General features: G+C 36.4%; 1 protein-coding gene across 1 annotated transcript; it reads left to right on the top strand.

The window, feature by feature from the left end:
- The first annotated feature begins 5,559 nt into the window (after positions 1–5,559).
- Positions 5,560–11,280, top strand: LOC143914738 (uncharacterized). The gene is made up of 3 exons (XM_077435042.1): positions 5,560–5,851; positions 6,821–6,979; positions 7,058–11,280. Exons 2-3 carry the CDS (start codon positions 6,841–6,843, stop codon positions 9,841–9,843), a joined length of 2,925 nt encoding a protein of 974 aa, XP_077291168.1. The 5' UTR covers positions 5,560–5,851; positions 6,821–6,840; the 3' UTR covers positions 9,844–11,280.
- The last annotated feature ends 9 nt before the right edge of the window (positions 11,281–11,289 follow it).

Here is an 11,289-nt window from a genome sequence, read left to right as displayed (position 1 = left end):
TGCGTATTTATTCTTGCGGATGCCTAACGTGGACATGTTTTGGTTTTATTTTTAAATTTGAGCCCGTTTCGAATGCGTGCTTGTTTCATATATCGATTTCTCAAATTTGCTTTGTGTAGCTGGCAAATTTAAATATAAAAACCGCAATACAAAGTGACGGAACAATGGAAGTTATTTAGAGTTTTTTTTTTTCAGAATGGTAGATAAATTGTGGAAGGGAAATAATACAATCGTTAGCCATGCGATAGTCGTTATGCACCATTGTACATTGATAATTTACAGTAAATTAATACATAATAATTATTCAGGCCGCGCCTACCATGGTAATTGGGGTTCGGTGATTACTAGTCAAATGTGAACCGGTCACAGGACAACCGGTCACTCTAGATCGGTCACACGTCATCACCCGTCACACTAAAACTGGTCACAACCTAAAACTGGTCACACCCGAAAATTGGTCACGAAAAAACTGGTCACACCCAAAAATTAAAAATTGGTCAGTTTTTTCGTGACCAATTTTCGGGTGTGAACAGTTTTAGGGTGTGACCAGTTTTCTCGTGACCAGTTTTAGTGTGATGGGTGATCACGTGTGAACGATCTAGAGCGACCGGTTGTCCTGTGACCGGTTCACATTTGACTAGTAGTCCGTTTACCGAAATAATACAATCGTTAGCCAAGCGATAGTCGTTATCCATCATTGTAAATTAATAATTTACAGTAAATTAATACATAATAATTATTCAGGCCGCACCTACCATGGTAATTGGACTATTCGTCACATTGCGGTAGTCACAAAGACAATTTTTGCCATGAAAATCGCGAATACACAATATTTGGCACTCACGTTCTCGTTAGTATGATAGTTATCGTTAGTATGATGGACTTTTCGGCTGCGAAAAGTCCACTCACGGGACCAAAAATGAAAAGCCCGAAAAAGCCAATATCGGAAGGCAAAGATCGAAAATCGAAAGATCAAAAAGAAAGGGTGCATGGTAAACAGTACTATGTATGTATATATAATATATATGAGTGGCATGCGGTGAAATTGTCTTTTTTTTTTGTCATACAGCCTTGTTTAATGTGCGCGCGCAGGATTCGGGAGGAAAAGCCTGTTCCTCTTGTTCCTGTTGTATCCTGCTCACGAAAATTAAGTGAGGATGTACGACGGGGGGAGAGAGACTTTTACCGCATGCCACTGATATATATACTAACCGTTTTTCTATGTATGCATGGTAAATGAACATTTTCGGCTTTTTAACATTCGGTGCGGTGATGGTCACCCCCGCCTACCATATGTACAAATTTTATTTTATTTTATTTTTATTTTACATAGATATCTACCAGGAAGGCCTGACAGGTACACCCCAATGCGCCTTCCTAGACAATTAATTACAAACATTGCAGCATTTTCATTACATAAATCACTGTATTTCGAGAGGCTGAAGAACACGAAATTAATAATTAATTAATTAATCCATTGAGACATCTATGGATTTAAACTTGTACATAAGTTTTTACATATTATACATAAATCAAATTTAGATATTTTGAAAATTTGAGGAACTGTTTCAAAAATGAAAATCAGATAAATTGGCAAACTCTGATAAGAAAAGATCGACTTGGGAGTCACAAATATCCAAGTCTAACCAGCAGTATTAAATATTACCACGGAATCGAACCCAGTAATCTGTTGGTGCTAAACATAAACGCAACCACTGAGCCATACTGCTGACTATGTGTGCAACGCACACAGGCGGCCGAAATATAATGGGCGGCTGAAAGAAATGCGTCGAAAAAATTATATTTCTTTTTATTATAAATTATAAATTATATACGAAACTAGACATCGTACTTTTTAAAATGTATTTAGGTTGTTTTGTTGTACATATACTTGTGGATTGCTGTTGCGAGTTACAACTTTTAACACACCCGAACTATAATTTTGGGAAATAACGGGATAGCAGGTATAGCTTCGGTCTGCATAGAGCTAGGTCTTTTATGTTCTATTATCTTTGCAACTGTCAGGTGTATTTCTTCAAGGATGTGGAATATTGGTTGGTGATCGAAAGAATAATGTCCTAGATGTGGGATTGGGGGTAAAAATATAATATTTTCATGAATTAACTTGAAAACGTTCAGTCTCTCTTGTCGTCTGGTCCTATTCAGAATTAATCGTTTTGATTTATATATGTAAATGCTGATCTAAGTTTACACACAGGCGGCCGAAAATCTAGGCGCGGCCCTGTGAACAGAGCACCGTAGAAAGTACCAAGAAATAGACAAAGCACAAAGCTAACCCTTTAGCATTAGATAATTTCAACAAAAAGACATATCCAACAATGATTCTATCTCATGTTCTCTCGTAAATTCGGCTAGTTCTAATTTGCTAATTATTGCAAGTCATAAATATTCTTGCGGTTTGTAATTAATATACTTATACCTACCTTTATTGTATAATGGTTTGGATCGTACGGCACGGACACCTTCTTGGCCTTCTGTGGTGATAAATATGTCTCACACCGCATGGATTTTTTCCGACAAGTTTCTCCTATATTTCTTCAAATATGGGAATCACTCTGTCAAACCTATTGTCAATACATTTAGTTTTGGCCTGTGTGCGTTTTTTTAAATGTGCAAAACTGTTTAAGGAAAAGAAGCACGTTCCATGTATCTCTCTGTGCGTCTGCACCTTAGGGATGGCCTGTCACTGCGCTATAGCATACATATGTACATGAAAATATAAAGAATAAAAAAAAGTTTTTTAAAAACATACCTCTTCTATAATTTGTGTATAAAATTATTATTTTGAATAAAAATACCATTAATTTTATTTTACTACCGCCATCTATGTATAAAATTAATGACTACGAGACGTCACCGATATTAAAAATTTTCGATCTTTATCTCTATCGTAATGGCGGAGGATCCATTTACTTATATTGATGACCAAAATGAGCAATATGGCAAAGTATGAAAACGATCGGATAAGAGGGAAACTTTTTCCTGAATTGTAATCGCAAGTGAAACGTAAAGGAGGTATGTAAAAATGAACAATCTTCAGGCTGTGGGCAAACGCTGTAACACTACACTGAATTTTCTATAAATCAAGGCTCGAAATAAAATGTTAATTTTTTTTTCTGAATAAAAAGCTGTGTATTAAAGCTAGTGGTTATTTGGATTTAGAATTTTCATATTGTAATAAAAATCCTGTAATGTTATAATACATTTTTCTGGTCAGATTTTTTTGAAATTAAATATAAATTATAATATTTTTTTGACACAGCCGTCATTTGGGCTCGATACAATCGTATTCACTTTAAAAATAAAATAAAATAAAACGATACATATTCACTTTAAAAATAAGTATGTACATATGTACTTATATTCTGTTGATTCACTCTAATTTATTGAGATTTGTGTGACTCATCCAAGATATCAATTCGTGACTCCTTCATAAATTTTAACCCGGCCCTAAACTAATCTAACCAACCAAACTTATTCCTTAACAACTTATACTTATGTCAATTACAAAGGAGTATGTATGTACTACATTTTCCAATAACCCAGTTCGTACCCGTGAAATACGCATGCGTATGTAGTCGTTTTTTTACAAACAATAAAGCGCATCGCAAAAAATGTATTTCTAGTGAATATTGATATTATTATATGAATAGTGTTGAACCCGATGAAATATCATCACATGGGCTATGGCATATTAAGTTATTAAATTTAAAAAAATTAAAATAAATTTGCCGGTGCTGTGTTTGATCCGCACACGATCGTATTTTTTTCAAATACCTTTTAAATATATTTAATTTAATATTTATATTTAATATGAAAAAAAGGTAAAAAAACCACCAACCTACCTTCGTATAAACAATATAAAACACCAATAGAAAAATTAATTAAATAAATTTTCAATAGATGGCTCTAAATGCTCAGAGACTTAGCGCCGTCTATTAGCTTAGAGGAAATATTGGTAGTAAACAGTATATATTGAAGTTTTTTCTTTCAATATTATATTCGTACATTTTGTTGGCAGTGGTTTAGCTGTGACGTACATATGTATGTACTATTTCGAATCGAAACGACCTTTTCTTATCCTACATATGGCATTTTTATATTTAACTATTATAAAATGTAAAACTATATTTGTCGTTAATACATATGTGTATATGTTTATATATGTATGTGTATATATGTATATATTTTTTCTTGATAAAAATAATGTTGATATTCATCGAATGGCTTCTGTGTGAAATCAGCATCAGAATCACCATAAAAAAAATAGAACATGTGTGAATGTGTATATACGTACATATGTACATAGATGTGTAAATGTACTACCTACATATGTATGTATATATACACATATGTGAATTGAAATGTTTTAATGGAAGTGTGGTCCAATTTAAAGTACATATGTACATACATCGGGGACATTAATGAGTATGCGAGGTTTTAGAATTTTCAAATGGCAGTAATTAATTCGAAATTGATAAGTAACTAATTATTTAAAAATAACTTTTTAAAATCATGTTCAGCGCAAAAAATCACAGTTTCAATATGTTCATAATCAAACAGTGAGTTTAAAATTAAATGAGATGCAGTGGTATCTAAACTTTTTATGAAGATACAACATAAATATATTCATGAAAATATATGTACATATGTACATACATATATGCAATATCTATTTATTTCACAATAAGTATATAATTACATTTTTTAATAATTAAATAATAAAACAAATGTATTATTTGTTAGCTTTGAAAGTTTCTTAGTTGGCTTAGTTATTCCGAAAAATTAAGAAAAAAATTTAAAATCCAATTTTTTCAAAATTACCCTTTTCAAATAAAGTTTGTACATATTTCACAATCTAATGTAAATACACAAAGAAAATAGACATCTCGAAATATATTTCACGTTCGTAAACTTGTGAAAAATCAGATATCGGATTTTGTTCTACGATTCTCAACTTGTTTGTTCAGCATATAAAAGTAATGAAACAACATATTGACATTCAACAATATTACGAAACGCAACAAATAACTGCATTTAAAATTCAACACGAAATTAAATGTATTACATATATTAAAAATCAATAAAATTAAATAAAATGTTGTTTATTTTAGATTTTTTAAGTTTGTTTCAAAAATTGTGAAAATATTTGCAAAGATTCAATTTATTACGTTGCGAAATACATAAATCAAAGTAAAACGAAAACAGCGCGTCGCGTAATATAATACGCGGCCGCAAAGATTGAGAGTCGCTAACAGGACGAGTGCAATTATATGCTCTAAAAAAATGCAAAAATTTGACCATCTATTCACAAAAGTCGAAACTTTACATCGATTTATGCCACATATAGGAAAAAAAGGAAGAAGAGAGATCGAAAACGTAAGCGAATGTACGAAACGGCAGTTTAACGAGTTCGATAAAACTTCCGTAGACGAAACTTTCGAATGCCGGTCGAGCCGTCCTAGAAAAGGTTGATCAGCACCGACTCGATTAGCCGCATTTTATTCAATATTACAATACAGAAAATTGACGATCGGTAATATCCAAAATCCGTTTTGGCTGAAAACCCGCGTATTTATATTGAAAAGGGCGATGCGTTCCAGTAGCAGCTTGCGACGTCTATTAAGCGCGCTGTCTCGCTCGGCGGCGGGTGTGCGAGCGAGACTCACGGTGAGGGCTGTCGCTGCAAGCTGCTATCGGGACGCAGCGGTGGCTAGTGGCGTACGTGAGCCGCAGCCTCCGACCGTCGCGTAGGGCTGCGCCCCCCGGAGGCGCCCCCCTCCACGCGTCGCTCCCGGGCCGCCGCCCTCCACACCCGCGGCCCCCTCGCGTGAGTTTCCATCACTTCATATATCACAAGTGTCATCCTGCATCCCCCCGTCCATTAAACACACCCCGCCCCTCCCCTCCCCCCCTCATCCTCGATTCATTAATAATTTCATTTGACATGTCGATAGTTTCAATTTTGGCCGCCAGGTTCGCCGTTTCAATTCCGCCCATACGATACTATTTCAGCCTGTAGACCCTCATCCACGGCATCTGGCGCCGATCACTCTTCGACAAATCCATCTTCACGCCGAGCTCTCGCTTTTATACGTACATTTACAGGAGCAGCTGTCGCGCTATCAAGTTTTTGCACGCGAACTTTATGCGGTTGGAATGTTGACATAACGAAAACAATATTTTGTATGCACGTTTGATTGGCGTTGTGTAATGGCAAGTTTACATTGGTGTTCGTTCGTTCGTCTCACTTTACATTTTATATCAACTCTGTGAGATTGTGGGCTGATGGTATTGGTGTTTGGTCGCGTGCCCCAGTTTAAATATACCATTACGCTCATGTTTAGTATTTACATGATTTAGTATTTGTAAACTATAAATACACTCGCAGTATTATTTTTGTACGTTTTGCATGATTCATTGTGAAGCTCATCGAGTTTTTTTTTCCAAATTTTATAAAAAATATATTTTTTCTAACGACTTTAACTTGTAAAAAAAATAAATGATACAATACGCTAACTTTACGCCCAAATTTATTGTTATAATTATTTTATACCAAAATTGATAAATATACGCACTAAATTCAAATTGGAAAGTATAACAATTTTGCAATTTACGTAAAATTTGTTGTATTAATATTTTCATTTGAGGTTTTTCTTTTCAGAAATTAGTATAAATCGTACTAAAAATAGTTGTAATCAGACAATAAAAAAATTAAAATGTTGTGTTATTAAATCGAGTATTTTGTGATAAATTGTTTGTTGACACTTTTTTATTCGATTGAAATTTATCATTACAGTGTCATCTCTCGTCGCCAAAATGCCGCGAGATACCGTTGGCGATGATGGCGACTTGCCCAATGGTGTCAATGGAACTGGGATCAAGATTCAAACGTTTCGCCCGACATGGGAAGAATTCAAAGATTTCAACAAATTCGTACAGTATATGGAATCTCAAGGTAGAAATGTGCTTATTTACAAGTTGAAATTTATTTCATTATTTACGACATTTATAAAATACGAACTTTCAATTTCAGGCGCACACAAAGCTGGGATTGCTAAAGTTATACCGCCGCAAGAATGGGTGCCCAGAAAATCGGGTTACAATTTGGAAGATCTCAACATTACCATACCTTCTCCGATTTGCCAAGTGGTTACGGGGAAGCAAGGCCTGTTTCAGCAAATCAACATACAAAAGAAGCCGATGTCTGTCAAAGAGTTTTCAGTGATGGCAAATTCCGTCAAGTATTGCACCCCTCGACATTCGGATTGGGACGATCTTGAAAGAAAATATTGGAAAAATATCACTTACGTAGCACCGATTTATGGCGCAGATGTCAGCGGCTCTATCACCGATACTGACGTTAACGAATGGAATATAAATCGCTTGGGAACTATCTTGGATTACGTAAATGAAGATTATGGAATTGAAATCGACGGAGTCAACACGGCATACTTGTATTTCGGAATGTGGAAAACGACATTTGCTTGGCACACTGAAGATATGGATTTGTATTCTATCAATTATCTTCATTTCGGAGATCCTAAAACGTGGTATGCCATTCCACCTGAGCACGGTAAACGCTTCGAAAGGGTTGCTTCAGGATTTTTCTCGTCTTCGGCACAAACTTGTCAAGCTTTCCTTCGTCACAAAATGACCCTCATTAGTCCTCAAATATTAAAGCTCTATTCCATACCATACAATAAAATAACTCAGACTCGTGGAGAAATCATCATTACATTCCCGTACGGATATCATGCTGGCTTCAATCATGGTTTTAATTGTGCGGAATCGACTAATTTCGCTGCTCCCAGGTGGGTCGAGTATGGCAAGAGATCCCTGCAATGCACATGCAGTAACGATATGGTCAAAATATCTATGGATACCTTTGTGAAACGCTTCCAACCGGATAGATATGATTTATGGCTTAAAGGACAAGACATTGGCTGTCACCCGGAACAACCTGATCGCATGGCAGCAGCCCCGCATCCAACCGGTCAAGATATCCTTTGCAATAAGAATAACCAAGAACTTCCTGATTCGTTTGTAGAAGCTGATCAGAAAAATAAAGAGAAAAAGCGTCACCCTGCTCACGTCAAACGAGCGATGGCACGAGGAATGGCTGGAATGGCTGGTGCCATACCCGTGTCTATCCTCGGTGAAGATGTGCTCGCTGAGGATGAACTCTCAATGGAAGAAGGCGATTTGGATATGTTGAGAACAAGTCATCCCGCCGAAAATGCAATGAATGCTGCCCCACATAGCTATGGGCCAGATGAAGGGCAGATGGAAGCTTTAGAAGACATTTGGCTTAAAGGAGGAGAGATTGATCCATCTGAACTCACCATCCCGGAGGATGCACACCAAGATGATTCCGATTATGATTCCAAGAGAGACAACATGAATGTCAGCAGCAGAAAACGAAAGAAGACTTCGACGAGTACTCCAAAGAAACGCGACGAGGGAGCTAAAGTGAAAATGAAGACTAAAAAACTATCAAAGGAACAAATAAAGCAAATGGACGAGGTTTTAAGCAGTCACTGGGATGATATTTTGGGCTCTAGGTGTGACACGCCGCAATATATCGAAGAAGTTATTATCCACGCTAAATCTGATGATTTGATCGATGAATTTAAGAAGGAAGATGTGTACGATAGTTTGGATGTTAGTCAGATCGATCAGCTAGAGAACGAAGTTGTCGAAAAAATCAAAAAAGGATTGTTGGAAAGCTCCAAAATGAACTTGAACAAAGACAAAGTGAAACGTGAAAAAACAGAAACCATCGTCAAAACTCCCACCGAAGCAATTTGGGTCGTATGCAAGATGAACGTCAGCAATGCGACGACGGTCGAAGGCGCTAGAAAATGCAAACACAAACGATGCGCCAAAATAATGCACAAGCGCCACGACAAACCCAAACCTAGACGTAGGACTCCCAAAATTCAGACCCCCCCCAAAGTAGTACCTGAGACATTTGAACCCGTTGAACAGCCGCAGGTCGAACCCGACCACCAAGACGATCCATTTTCCACCGATATCGCCCTGAACACCCCGTCGCTCGTCACCACCTCCATGAACGCCATCAAATATCCAAAGAGCGTCGAGACCAAATCGACCGAAAAGGAGACAGACAAGAAAGCAGCAGCAGCAGCGACAGCTGCAAACATGCCCGACTATCAGAGCGAATTTTTCAAGTTCATGAATAAGATGACGCCGAAGAACAAACAGAGATCGAAAAGCGAAGAACCTAAGAAGTGTAGAAAGATGACCAAGCCGAAGAAGCTGACGACGCCTGACATCACCCACAGCGAGAGGGTCGTCGTCGAGCCCAACGAGAGCTCCACCGTTTTGAACCTATCGCAGAACGAGGACTCGACGCATAGTCAATCTTTACTCGCCAGCAGTCTGCTCTCGCCGGCTTCCAGGACGTTCTTAAACTATACGAACCAGATGCCGGTCTATCTCGCCGACATGCAGTCGACGAGTCAGGGCTCGACAGAGCACTACAGTGCTGACGAGACCAGTCGGAATAGTTACAATCCAATGTATCAGTCGGCCGAAGTGTACCGAGGTTACGGCGAGTACTATCCACCGTTCTTGAGTCGTCAGAGGCTGTGGAAGCCCGAGTGGGAGGCGCACGATCCTCAACAGGCGGGCCACGATCCTCAACAGGCGGGCCACGATCCTCAACAGGCCCACGATCCTCAGCAGGCACACATCGCGCCGGAAAACGTCAACATGAACGAAAACCAGATGTACGATAGGGAAAAGTACGGTTTTCATCAGAACGAACCGGCAAACGGGTCGTATCAATATCAGTAGTTCAGTACTACACATTGTGGTCTAATGCACTTGAAATTCACCGTTAATTTGAAGGAGACCGAGTATTTATATATTTATTGTCGCTTAATTTCATGTTATGATTTTGATCGGGATGGTTCTAACTGAACAACCGTCGAAATTCAAACTGTATCAATTTTGAAGTCGGTGTTTTTAATTTGCCAAGTATATATATGTATATATAGTTCAAGTGATGAACTTGTATGCCCACTTTCAAATGAAAGTCAGTTCAACGAGTCTTCTTCGAATGCTTTTCATGCGGTTTACATGTTTTTTATGTAATCTTTATCGAAGGTAACGGTGGCACGTTTCAGACGTTGATCTTGGGCTGCTAATTGTGCACACTTGATTATGCGGTGAACACTCGTAGTACTCCATGTATGTAAATTTTGAGATTCGGCGCACTCTACCTCTTATGGTTTCGCAGGGGATGTTTGCTATATTTACGGCATAGTTAAGTTAAAAAAAAGTTTTTATGTCTAATTGTAAATAGGAAATTTATTGTAATTATGAGTGTATTACAGATTGGATTTATTTATAATTGATTATTTTTTACACAGTGTGTGATTTTTTTCTGTGTACGATTATTGCATATTACGTATTTACCTGTATGTATGTTATTATACATTATTATTGTATGAGATGTTTAATACACACGCTCCTATTTAAGATGACTGTTCACATTCCTTCTTTTTGGGTTAGATCAGATTGTATTAGATTATTAAATTGATGATGTAAACGTTTAATATGATCAATTTTTGGTCTGTGTCGAATTTATTATAAACATGTCGATTTCGGGAGGAAATTTATGATGAATTTTAATGGGGTAATAATCGAGATTGAAGGATAAGATAGCAGTGCACTGACTGCATAAATTTAAGGATATATGTGTGATGTAGAAAATTGCATTTTTTTAAAATTTTAATTGTTTTTTTTTTATTTTGGAAACTAGTTTAAATCATAATTTTTTAAAGTATTAACGAAATCGCTGAGTTGAATATTGTATATTTAAGCAAGTTTAAGTTCATTAATAGTGAATTTTCCTTTTATTATTTTTAACCATAGAAAAATTATGATTTTTTTTACGAGGTTTTTAGAAATTTCTTACTTTTAATAGCAAAAATATTGTGTGAGTACAAACTTAATTTTTTTTTTAAGATTTTCACGATAATTCTCATCTTGAGTTAAGTTTTTGCGACGTATTTAACTAACCTTTTCTTGATCAATTTTGTACATTTGAATACAAAGTCACTTTTACGGTTCGTAAATTGGTTATTGAGTGAAATTAACTTTTATTTTACTAATGTGCAAAATTAGATGATATATGATATTTTATGTTTAAAATTGTCTGTATTATAATAATTACATTAGGATAAAACTTTAACATTAAATTTAATTACATATTTCGAATGGCAGTCCATTTTTTTT

This window comes from Arctopsyche grandis, chromosome 7 (genome assembly GCF_051622035.1).
Source record: "Arctopsyche grandis isolate Sample6627 chromosome 7, ASM5162203v2, whole genome shotgun sequence".
Lineage (NCBI taxonomy): Eukaryota > Metazoa > Arthropoda > Insecta > Trichoptera > Hydropsychidae > Arctopsyche > Arctopsyche grandis.
Note: the sequence above shows the minus strand (reverse complement) of the source record. Positions and strands in the feature narration are given on the sequence as shown.

Bases quoted from the DNA above. Each gene is read 5' to 3' on its own strand.
- LOC143914738 (XM_077435042.1), top strand. From the start codon at position 6,841: ATGCCGCGAGATACCGTTGGCGATGATGGCGACTTGCCCAATGGTGTC. The intron at 6,980-7,057 runs GTAGAAATGTGC...TTTCAATTTCAG, and splicing joins ACAGTATATGGAATCTCAAG to GCGCACACAAAGCTGGGATT.